General features: G+C 42.3%; 1 protein-coding gene across 1 annotated transcript in view; it reads right to left on the bottom strand.

Annotated features, from left to right (window-relative positions):
* cd276 (CD276 molecule) overlaps positions 1–13,204 on the bottom strand; it is a 67,713-nt gene that overhangs the window by 47,177 nt on the left and 7,332 nt on the right. The window contains exon 3 of the mRNA XM_043264778.1: positions 1,101–1,448. Within this exon, the coding sequence (XP_043120713.1) occupies positions 1,101–1,448 (348 nt within the window). The remainder of the gene's footprint in view (positions 1–1,100; positions 1,449–13,204) is intronic.

The raw sequence follows: 13,204 nt of genomic DNA on the forward strand, positions 1-13,204 counted from the left end.
CCTAGCGCTTCTCTATAGTATCAAGCCTGGATGTTCAGAGTGGTTTCTACTTTCAATAACACAATAAAGAAATATGCATAGTGTTATAATGCAATCAAACTATTAAAAACAGATTTTGAATGATTCAATGCTGCTTTGAATGAGCTATCTCTTCTGTTACAGTCATGGGAATGTCGCCAAATCTCCCGTTTTCACGTAAATACACTGAAATCAATGAGAAGCATATCAGGTCAGTTTCACAAGCAGTTCTGTGCAAGCCAAAAAAGTCACTTAAAGAGTCGAAATTATGATTTCAACTTACTTAAGTCATAATTACACAAAGAGAAGGTAGACGGTAAGACAAGCCACGCAGGATCAGAATCAACAATCAATTTCCTCCAATTGAAAAATTGTGACTTACTAAGTCGTAATTACGTAAATAAAAATGTTATAATATGATCAATTATGACAAGTTTTAATTACGAGATAAAGAGATAAAGTTGAATTTGACTAAATCATAATTACGAGATAAAAAGCAGAAATCATGACTTTATGTCTGAATGGACTTAACGACTTTAGAAACACATGGACAGTGGTCTATAATGATAAATTAACAGTGTGTGTGTGTGTGTGTGTGTGTGCACTAGTGTGTGTGTGTGTGTGTGTGTGTGTGTGTGTGTGCGCAGTGCACTAGTGTGTGTGTGTGTGTGTGTGTGTGTGTGTGTGTGTGTGTGTGTGTGTGTGCGTGTGCACTAGTGTGAGTGTGTGTGTGTGTGTGTGTGAATTTATGTCAGAATGGACTTAATGACTTTAGAAACACATGGACAGCGGTCTATAATGATAAATCAGTTATTTGGCTTCAGAATTCATCTTTTTATCATCTCGTAATCATGACTTAAGTGATTCGTCATTTCCAATTTTTATATTGCAATTATTTCCTCGATAAATCGTCATTTTAAAGTTTTTATCTCATATAATTACGCCACAATGTCGCCATTCGTAAGTGAAGGACATGGGCTTCCACACGATTCATCGCTCGTCTTTACAGACTAGATGCTCATTACTCAGCATTTGCGATTAGGAACTGGATTAACTGAGCAGTTGAAGAGAGCTCCACAAACCTGCGACCTGCATCAGCATAGCTCCGCTGCCGTACGACTGAACCCTGACGAAGCAGGAGTAGCTTCCCTCGTCGGCCACGCGGACGCTCCTCAGCAGCAGGGAGGCGTTCCCGGAGCGGAGCCGGTCGGGGAAGAGGCCGGTGCGGTTGGCGAAGCGCTGCTCCTGATCGCTCAGCTGATCTCGGCCCTGCCAGAAGCTGTGGACGGCGCGCTTGGTGTCCGAGAGCTGCCAGAACACGCTGAGCTCGGACAGGTTGAACGCCGAGGCGCCGGAGAACGAGCAGTTGAGCACCGCGTCCGCCCCGTACAGAGCCACCAGCGGGGATTCTGGGACACGGACGTCGAGAGCTGAAAGACACGGAGCACGGGAAGCACATCTTCACTGATCTCCTCAGATTAAAGGCCTTGAGGAATAATGAAGACATATTGTATGGCTCAGAACTCAAAACGTCCTCCTCGGAGCAAAAAGGAGAGCTTTAAACGGAGTTGAGGAAAAAAAAAGGGAAAGACATCAAAGTTTGTCTGATCGAGGCGGTCCAGGAAGAAACATATTTCTGCAATCACAGCCACGCAAAAGTTTTTTGGCAAATGCTCTTGCTGGCAACATTAGTGCTGTCTAATGATTAAAGAGCATTCAAAATAAAGGTTTTAGTTTGCATCATGTGTGTGCTATATTTATTATGCATATATAAACACACAAACATACAGTTTGGTAATATTTGTATATATATTTAGATATACATAATTAATATACATAGTACACACTGTGAACAAAACCTTTTATTTTGTATGTGATTAATCAGGATTATTTGCTTGACAGCACTAATATAAATATATATATATATATATATATATATATATATATATATATATATATATATGTGTGTGTGTGTGTAAATATATAAAATACACTATATGTTAATATAATATGTTAACTGTAAAACAATAAATAATTTTTAAGAATTACATGCACAAAAATCAACAATTAACATTGCATATTAAATTAAATAGATTTCATTAAATCCAAGTTTTAAAATATGTTTATCAGCTAAATATCATTTTAGACTAAAGAAAAAAACAACAACAACAACATTTATTAATTTCCATGAGGTTTTTAGGCATTGAAATCACGTTATGTTTTTTTTCTTCACGTCTTCATGATTGTCTTCACAGCACAAACACAGTCTACAAACATAATAAGACTACAGGGATACGTCAATGAATGAGCGGATAAACAGCGTCTCCTTTAAGGCTGACAAGCTCTTCAAGACTCTCACAAACTAATATTGACACGCTGTGTTTTTGTGGCCGTGATGGAGAGACGCAGGCCCTCACGCTGATAAATACACATCAGCATGTCCATACGAGATGAGCGTTTGACTTTCCTTATTATCTGTCAGCTCTTCATCTAAACTAACAGAAGAGACGAGAGGTGTTAAAGCCTTCTGATGGGTTCAGGAATAAATGTTTTAATTTATGCACGCCACATCAGGAGTCCTGAGTGAAGAAGCAGACTGACAAACCCTGCTTGAATCAGAGTCAAAAGAGCGACGTCGACGGGAACTGTGAAGAATGACCTGGAATGACGCTCTGTACGTGACGCTCTCATGCTTTATTTTGGTAATATCACATTTACAGCGTCTCAGCGTCCCGGACAGGAGCTAGCCACGGGAGACACCGACGTCACGGAAACTTCAGGAGAGCGTCTGTCCTCACACCGTCATTAATGAAGCTCAATCTGCTGCCACGCAGTGTGTGTGTGTGTGTGTGTGTGTGTGTGTGTGTGTGCGTGTGTGTGTGTGTGTGTGTGTGTGTGTGTGTGTGTGTGCGTGCGTGTGTGTGTGTGTGTGTGTGTGTGTGTGTGCGAGTGTGTGTGTGTGTGTGTGTGTGTGTGTGTGTGTGTGTGTGTGTGTGCGTGCGTGTGTGCGAGTGTGTGTGTGTGTGTGTGTGTGAGTGTGTGTGTGTGTGTGTGTGTGTGTGTGTGCGTGCGCATGTGTGTGCGTGTGTGTGTGTGCAAGAGAGAAACTGTGTGTGCTTGTGTGTATGTGAAAAAATGTGTGTGTGTGTGTGTGTGTGTGTGAGAGAGAGTGCTTAATGCACACTTAGAAATACATTATAATTATATAACTTAGAAATATATATATAATTATATAATATATAAATTATATATATATATATATATATATATATATATATATATATATATGTGTGTGTGTGTGTGTGATCAGAAATACAGTAATATTGTAAAAAAAAAAAAAAAAAAAAAAATATATATATATATATATATATATATATATATATATATATATATATATATATATATATATATATATATATATATATATATATATATATATATATAGATTTAGCATCAGCTTCATCAGGGATCAAACAAAAAAATTGTGAAATTCAGAAAATTCTGTTCAAAAAGTGGTTTCAAATAAATGCTGTTCCTTTGAACTTCCTATCTATATTTTGTAAAAAATAAAATAAATAAAAAAAACAAACTAGTTTCAGCAACTGATTTTAAGAGATAATTAATAGACGGCATAATTAAAACAAAGAAATCTACTTCTCTCTGATCTGAGCAGAAACAACAGTGACTTAAAGGACGATTCGGTCATTTTTGTCTCGAATGATGATGTTTATTTAGACGCTTTCTGGAATACGCTTTACTTTCCCTTTACAGTGTGCACCAGGTGATAGTGTACAGGAACGGCTTCATCCGTGGATGCTATTTATATCAGCAGCTGATTTATGAAAACAATTAAAAGATTAAAACGTGCGCTCAGGCAGAAATACGTGGTTCAATAGCTGCAAACTAAAGCAGCGAAGAGCGGTGAAAAGACGCTTTAAGTGTGACTCTGGCCTGTGTCTGCGCTGAATGCCAGGATTAGGAATTATGTAAGAGTCTAAAAAGCAGCCATGATTGATCTGGAAGACGCTTGCAGACGACGTCAGCTGTCCGCGTGCTTTTCAGCACAGTAACTAAACTTATATCTGTGTTATTTTTATGTATCTGTTTCATTAAAAGTAAATTAGGGCATGTTTTACTCCCCCCAAGCTATCCTAGGAGTATGTGACTTCCTTCTTTCAGAGCTTTTTTTTTTAACGTATCCTCATTCTTTGAAGTAATGCTGCTGGATAGTGGCCATTATTTTGAAGCTCCGTGATTTAGAGATATCTCTAAGTACCGCGACGTAAAACGCACCTACTTAATGATTTCTGAAGCCGACCCATGGGTGTTTGTCACAAAAATATTGCAATGTAAATTAATTTTTTTTCTGAGCTAAGTTGTGGATATATTGAATCACGGAGCTTCAAAATAATGGCCACTATCCAGCAGCATTATCAGGATACATTTTTTAAAAAAGGCAGTCATATACACCTAGAACAACTTGGGGGTGAAGAAAACATGGGGTGAACTATTCCTTAAAATCATTTTAATAAGTTCTTTGAGGTTTATGTATTAATAATTTAAAGCAATGTTTTAAAGGGCCGGGTCAATTAAAAGGAAGACACTGCAGGCTTTTCTCATGAATCTGTCAAGTGTCAGATTTTAGGATTTTTTTTTTTTTAAGAAACATTTGAGAAAACTTGCAATACAAAAAATGTCTGTTAGTGTAATGAATCAGCTAGGTAAGTCCTCTGCAGTGTCTTGAGTCTTTTCAGGAATCAGGAAATAAATTGACGTGAATTAAACACATTATACATATCTACATTTTTGTATTGCACTAATTAATGTGAACAGATGTCATCCAGATACGTGGTATTAATGATCATTTGGGCTAATTTGTTGTTTAATTACATATAATGATGTCTAATTGGATAGGATTCCATGTGATACGAAACGGACCATCAGTCTCTCTCTAGATATTAGCATCAGCTTCATCAGGGGACAAACAAAGAGAAAACAATACTTTTATTAAACAATGATGCATTAAATATTTCAAAAGTGATGTTTATGATATTTCAAATGAATGATGGGGTGCCGTCTACACTACACATCTAAAAATACTCTACACATGAATTTTACAAAGCTCTAATGACCATTAAAAAAAATAAATAATAAATAAATATAATATAATATATATATATATATATATATATATATATATATATATATATATATATATATATATATATATGTTTTTAAATTATTATTTTTAATTTTTAAATCTCAGATATTACAGTCCGTTTTAGCCACAAAATCAAAAACAAAGCTAATTTTGCTCACAATGTAGCAGAAGCTAAACACATTTGTGATATTCAACATTTAGAGGGAAAAAAAATCAATTGTGAAACGAAACCTTTTTCTTTTTTTTTTGGATCAAATCCAAACTATAAGACAGATGTAATTATCTTTATTTATACCATGGTGAAAATGTGCTCCTATAGATGATGTATTTCAGCAACAACAACAAAAATGGTACAGTATTTGTTCTCTTTTTCTCCATCCCCTCTCTCTCTCCATCATCATCTCCATCTTTCATAACACAGGCAGTAAAGCATGAAGGTTCAATGCGTGGTGCTCAATAACAGAGAGTCCTGCTGCTCTTCTGCTAATACAACAAACCCTTCAGACCGAGAGAGAGAGAGAGAGACAGAGAGAGAGACAGAGAGAGAGAGAGACAGAGAGAGAGAGAGAGAGAGAGAGAGAGAGAGAGAGAGAGAGAGAGAGAGAGAGAGAGAGAGAGAGAGAGAGAGAGAGAGACAGAGAGAGAGAGAGAGAGAGAGAGAGAGAGAGAGAGAGAGAGAGAGAGAGAGAGAGAGAGAGAGAGAGAGAGAGAGAGAGAGAGAGAGAGAGAGAGAGAGAGAGAGAGAGAGAGAGAGAGAGAGAGAGAGAGAGAGAGAGAGAGAGAGAGAGAGAGAGAGAGAGAGAGAGAGAGAGAGAGAGAGAGAGAGAGAGAGAGAGAGAGAGAGAGAGAGAGAGAGAGAGAGAGAGAGAGAGAGAGAGAGAGAGAGAGAGAGAGAGAGAGAGAGAGAGAGAGAGAGAGAGAGAGAGAGAGAGAGAGAGAGAGAGAGAGAGAGAGAGAGAGAGAGAGAGAGAGAGAGAGAGAGAGAGAGAGAGAGAGAGAGAGAGAGAGAGAGAGAGAGAGAGAGAGAGAGACAGAGAGAGAGAGAGAGAGAGAGAGAGAGAGAGAGAGAGAGAGAGAGAGAGAGAGAGAGAGAGAGAGAGAGAGAGAGAGAGAGAGAGAGAGAGAGAGACAGAGAGAGAGAGAGAGAGAGAGAGAGAGAGAGAGAGAGAGAGAGAGAGAGAGAGAGAGAGAGAGAGAGAGAGAGAGAGAGAGAGAGAGAGAGAGAGAGAGAGAGAGAGAGAGAGAGAGAGAGAGAGAGAGAGAGAGAGAGAGAGAGAGAGAGAGAGAGAGAGAGAGAGAGAGAGAGAGAGAGAGAGAGAGAGAGAGAGAGAGAGAGAGAGAGAGAGAGAGAGAGAGAGAGAGAGAGAGAGAGAGAGAGAGAGAGAGAGAGAGAGAGAGAGTTTTCTGGGGTCTCTTCATAGTGTTTTATTCTGTACAGACTGTTTGTGTCATTGTTCTACTCCTTTCAGGAAACTACTCACATTTTTAGATTTTTAAGTTTGTTTCCTCACAGGGACCTAAAAAATGTCCCACAAAGTCAACATTTACTGGTATAAGTATCCTTATGGAAACATTTTGTCCCATAACCTGATAAATACTAGCTGCACACACACACACACACACACACCATCATTGACACAGACACACACATATAATAGAAGCGTGTGCAGCTCATTAGTGGCTGTGTTCAGTCTCAGCGGTGAGGCTCTATCGCCCTCCAGTGATGAAACACAACACAGCAGCAGGAAACCAGACTCTCTGAAAACAGAAGAGATGAAACTAAACTCACTGGAACCACGATGCAGGGCTGTCATGAGAGGCGCTGCGGGTTTAACACTAGTATTCTGAGAGGTTGCCGAGTGTTCAAAATCATCGCTAGGGTGATCAGGACATTGCATGGGGTGTTCTGTGTGGTTGCTTGGATGTTTTAGATTGTTTCTAGGACGCTCTGGATGGTTGTTAGGTGGTTTCTAGTGTTTCAGGATCTTTCTAGGTCTTCTGTGAGATATTCAGGAGTTTTCTGAGGTACTTTGGGTGGTTGCTAGGTGAACATTAGGTTGTTTTTATATGGTTGCTAGGGTATTCTGGTTGCTATGAGACTACTGGCTGTTCAGTGTTGTTACTAGGGTGACCAAGGCATTTGGTTGCTATGCAGTTTTTGGGTTATTCTTTGGTTGTCAGGCGGTGGTTTGGGTGTTCAATTGTCTTTAGGGTGTTTAGTGGTTGCCAGGGCAAACAATATAGTTGAGGGTGCCCTGGTGGTTGCTATGCAATTCTGGGTGGTCGTTAAGCGGTTACTTAAGTGATAAATTGTCTTGAGGGCGTTCTGATGGTTGCTATGGTATTCTGCTTGTTTGTTGGGTGCATTGCATGTTGGGTGATCTGGGTGGTTGCTATGCAGTTGTTCATCTATTCCAGGTGGTTATTAGACTGTGCTGGGTAGTTGCTACGGTGACTGCTAAGTGGTTGCTAGGGTGTTGTAGGTGTTCTTCTGTCTGTCAGGCTGAAACTGCGTTTTATCACTCACCAAAAAAGGTAATTGCACACCTCTCCTCGACAAGCAACACAATCGAAGGCATCAGCGATACACACAGCAACCGATGAAGTGCCGAAGACACCGCTCAAGCTCTAAAACACTCCGAATGAACTCGGAGCACTCAAAATCTCCTTCGGATTTTCAATTCTCACTGTCAGCGGCCTACAGAAGAAGTCATTTGCAAGGCCATGTATCTGGCGGAGCGCTAGAGCATCACCTCGGCAGCATTAGCATCACAATGCATCATGGGTAACAGCGGACCGCGCTTCGATCGAATCCTCTCCCTCTCTGTATGTGAGAGATTGATTTCCATGTGAATGAGATTTATGGCTCTGATATTGTCCGAACATAACCGCGTCTCAGCGTGTCAGATGATCTCCAAAGCCGTCGTTTTCCTCTCCTTCTCGGAGATGGAGATCTGGACTGACGGGATGATACTGACGAATCATAATGACTGTGTATGTATCGTTTCATAAATATCCATCTCTCTCTCAGCTGACGCAGATGAGGCTCTGACACGAAACGACAAAAACACTTTCATTTTCTTATGATAGGCATGTATTTTTACTTTATTTGTTCAATGACTCCCAAACGATTCGTATGAAAATATGATTCAATTTTGCAATGTTCGTGAGCTTTTAACGCTATAAAAGCAGCAGAATCTACATTTTTATTCAGACAGAAACGGAAAGGCCAACAAAGCGGACGGGGAATATGTTGAAACGACTTGGGACTCGTTTTAAAAACGACTCGTTTCAATGATTCAGAGTCGAGTCTTTCTTTTGAGAGACAATAACTTCATACACCTTCAGATTTAAAGCCTCACTTTACACACTGCATGAAAGAGCATGTTCAGAAATCAATCTGAATAGATTACTTGATCATCAGAATAAGAGTTTGTTGACGGAGATACAGACGGCAGAAAAGTATGAAGTATGTGTATGAAGAGATGGAGACAATGAAGTGAAGAAGCTCTTGAAAACAGGACGGAGAACGGAAACATGAAGCCCAAGACAACTAGATCAACTTTCACTGGAAGAGACATCAGCCGAAGGACAGTGTCCAAGCTTTAGGTTTTATTATAAAAATGTGTAAAATAATGCGAGCTCGTGGAGAAAAACTATAATTGGCCGAGCAGTGATACGAAAGAGTCCTGAAGCGTCTGAATGAACGATCGTCTCTCTTTCAGGTGTGGAGTTAATCTGGGTGAAGGCTCGTGATCTCGCCTGAAATTATCAAAGAGAAGCTGCACACGGCTGAGAGCGACTCTGTGTTCATTCAGTCTCTCTCGTGTCCTTGAGCAGACAACATCCTCAACACAACATCGGTCCATCAACAACAACACACAGCGTCACCGTCATCTTCATCATCATCATCACCATCAACGTCGTCATCAACATCCTTACGGCCTGGAGATACACAACATCACCAGTGACAACACACCAATCCAACAACAACAACAACTATACACAACACACAGCGTCACCATCATCTTCATCATCATCCTCATCATCATCAACACACCAATACACAACTCCATCATCATCATCAACACCCACACATCACCAAAAAAAGTACTTTAGTTCACAAGATCAACAGCAATAGCAACAACACACAGCTTCATCACCATCATCATCATCATCAACACACCAATACACAAAAACTTCATCATCATCAACAACAACACACAGCGTCATCATCTTCATCATCGTCATCATCAACTACACACAGCGTCAGACTTTTGTCACTAGTACGTTTTTATTCCTGCCGTGTAAAACACAGTTCATTCAGTAGATTTCTACACAAACTCTTCACTCGTCACAGAAACACACCAACTCTACGAAACCAGACACTAATTCAGTCCATAAAACACAACACACACAGATTCAACTCATTCTTCACTGAATTCTGATTTAAACAGAAAGTCTACATAACATTCAGTCACATTTACAGCAAGAACTATTACTATAAACTATTACATAACATTTATTGATTTAATCTCACAATTCTGACTTTTTCTCCTGCAAATGCAAGTTTATTCCCCCTAGTTCACACTTTATAACTCAACTTATTATCACTTAATTATTTATTATAACACGTATTTATTAACTATGACTTTTCTCTCAATAAATTCTTAATTTGCTGCTTATTAATAGTTCTTAGGTTTAGGCATTGAAATATTAGGGCGGTAGAAAAAGGCATTAATATGTGCTTAATTAGCGCTAATAAACGGCTAATATCCTAATAAAACACACGCTAATAAAAAATAAAGTGTTATCCTCAGTTTAAGTAAAAAATAATGAGTTTGTCAATTCTGAAAGAGAAAAGGCTGAAGTGTTGGATATAAACTCATATTCTTTGCTGAAGGGAAAAGAGTCTTTCATCAGAATTGTGAGATAAAATCTGAATTTTGAAATATAAAACCAGATATTTATTCTTTTATTCCATTCAACTGCTACTTTAAACTTCCAGATAAACCACAAATTAGCCTGCAGGTCTACACACACACACACACACACACACACACACACACACACACACACACACACACACACACACACACACACACACACACACACACACACACACACACACACACACACACACACACACACACACACACACACAGACACACACACACACACACACACACACACACACACACACACACACACACAGGCGATCTATTTCCTTTCTTTCATGCTTTGCATTACTGAATTCACAAACACAAATACTTACAATAACAAAAAAAAACTAATAATACTAATACTAATCGATTTAATATATAACATGATATTGAGTTATATTTTATATTGCATTACAATAAATGGCATTATACTACATTATATAAATTGTATTCTATCATATTGAACTAAAAAGATCATCTGGATAATATTAAGTCAATCTTCTGTTCATAATGTTGATTGAGTTCTAGAGAGGAGAAGCAGGATCTGTGCTCAGTGTGAAGCATCAGGTCTGGACTGTATTCCCCAGAGACTGCGTGTGATGTGCTGATATGACGCTGGTAGGGCGCTCTGGTTAATAAGTATCTCTGAGGGCCGACAGGAGACGTTTACACTGAACATCAAGAGCAGGAGACCTGCTGAGAGCATTCAGAGCCTCCTGATCTGATCCTCCTGTGCTGAGACACAAACACACACAAAACACTTCTTTACTACTAGTCTGTTTTTTTTTTTTGCAACCTCCAGATTTATCATGCTTCTATGTAGAGCTTTATACAATAATAATAATAATAATAATAATAATAATAATAGTAATAATAATAATAATAATAATAATAATAATATTATGATGTTGCTGTTTTACCGTGATTTGTATTGCTACTAAATAAAATACTAAAAAAAAAGATGTATTGCTATTCTAATATTTCAATGTATAAAACAATCAAGTTTTTAAGAAAAAATTATTATTATTATTATTATTACTAAAAATACTTGTCACCAAGCCAGCAGAGGGAGCCCTGACCTCTGGGTGATCTGCGATCGCTACTTCCTGTCAGAGGACTATAAATACTGCAGCAAGCCACTCAACTGCAGGTTGCATTGTTTCGCCTGTTGTATTGTAGTTATATCGTTCGTGGATTATTGTCTCTGGTTTTGACCCTGTCTGTATTCTGATTCTCTGATTGTTTGCCGCCTGACCTGACCTCCGCCTGTCTCTGGATTTTGTTATTGCCTCACCTCCTATATATCTGTTAGCCCTGTTCGACGCCTGCCTGTTATGACCATGCCTTCGTTTAATAAAAGCCTGCACATGGATCCGCACGCCTCAGACCGCTCATTCGTGACAGAATGCAACCTCACACCAGGATCCAGCGGCTTTTCACCCGAACCATGGCCAGGTATGCACCTTGCAATGTCTTTGCTAACCCTCAAGCAGGGCACCCGATCACTTGAGGATTATACTCAGGAATTTCTGGACCTGGCTTACTTCTCTGATTTACGGACTGTTTGCTAATTGAATTTTTTCACGAGGAATAAATCAGCCACTCAAAACACAACTTGTTCGAGAGGTCCACGTGAATCACTGGCACACTTTATTGAGTTTGGTTTAGTGACTGTGGGGTCAGCTCTCACGTTGGGTATTATGGAGGAAGAAGACACTGCATTTATTCCCAAGATGGCCGCCTTCCCCGAGCCGCTGCCCAAGATGGCCGCCTTCCCCGAGCCGCTGCCCAAGATGGCCGCCTTCCCGAGCCGCTGCCCAAGATGGCCGCCTTCCCGAGCCGCTGCCCAAGATGGCCGCCTTCCCGAGCCGCCTGCCCAGAGCCGCTTCCCAAGATGGATGCCGCCTGCCCAGAGCCGCTTCCCAAGATGGATGCCGCCTGCCCAGAGCCGCTTCCCAAGATGGATGCCGCCTGCCCAGAGCCGCTTCCCAAGATGGATGCCGCCTGCCCAGAGCCGCTTCCCAAGATGGTCGCCGCCTGCCCAGAGCCGCTTCCCAAGATGGTCGCCGCCTGCCCAGAGCCGCTTCCCAAGATGGTCGCCGCCTGCCCAGAGCCGCTTCCCAAGATGGATGCCGCCTGCCCAGAGCCGCTTCCCAAGATGGATGCCGCCTGCCCAGAGCCGCTTCCCAAGATGGATGCCGCCTGCCCAGAGCCGCTTCCCAAGATGGATGCCGCCTGCCCAGAGCCGCTTCCCAAGATGGATGCCGCCTGCCCAGAGCCGCTTCCCAAGATGGATGCCGCCTGCCCAGAGCCGCTTCCCAAGATGGATGCCGCCTGCCCAGAGCCGCTTCCCAAGATGGTCGCCGCCTGCCCAGAGCCGCTTCCCAAGATGGTCGCCGCCTGCCCAGAGCCGCTTTCCAACATGGCCGCCTGCCCAGAGCCGCTTCCCAAGATGGTCGCCGCCTGCCCAGAGCCGCTTCCCAAGATGGATGCCGCCTGCCCAGAGCCGCTTCCCAAGATGGATGCCGCCTGCCCAGAGCCGCTTCCCAAGATGGTCGCCGCCTGCCCAGAGCCGCTTCCCAAGATGGTCGCCGCCTGCCCAGAGCCGCTTCCCAAGATGGTGCCGCCTGCCCAGAGCCGCTTCCCAAGATGGTCGCCGCCTGCCCTGCGCCGCTTTCAAACATGGCCGCCTGCCCTGCGCCGCTTTCCAACATGGCCGCTGCGTGCAAAGCCTCCAGTGCCCGCGCCTCGTGCCAAGCCTCCAGTGCCCGCGCTCGTGCAAGCCTCCAGTGCCCGGCGCCTCGTGCCAAGCCTCCAGTGCCCGCGCCTCGTGCCAAGCCTCCAGTGCCCGCGCCTCGTGCCAAGCCTCCAGTGCCCGCGCCTCGTGCCAAGCCTCCAGTGCCCGGCGCCTCGTGCCAAGCCTCCAGTGCCCGCGCCTGCGTGCCAAGCCTCCAGTGCCCGCGCCTCGTGCCAAGCCTCCAGTGCCCGCGCCTCGTGCCAAGCCTCCAGTGCCCGCGCCTGCGTGCCAAGCCTCCAGTGCCCGCGCCTCGTGCCAAGCCTCCAGTGCCCGCGCCTCGTGCCA

This window comes from Puntigrus tetrazona, chromosome 18 (genome assembly GCF_018831695.1).
Source record: "Puntigrus tetrazona isolate hp1 chromosome 18, ASM1883169v1, whole genome shotgun sequence".
Classification (NCBI taxonomy): domain Eukaryota; kingdom Metazoa; phylum Chordata; class Actinopteri; order Cypriniformes; family Cyprinidae; genus Puntigrus; species Puntigrus tetrazona.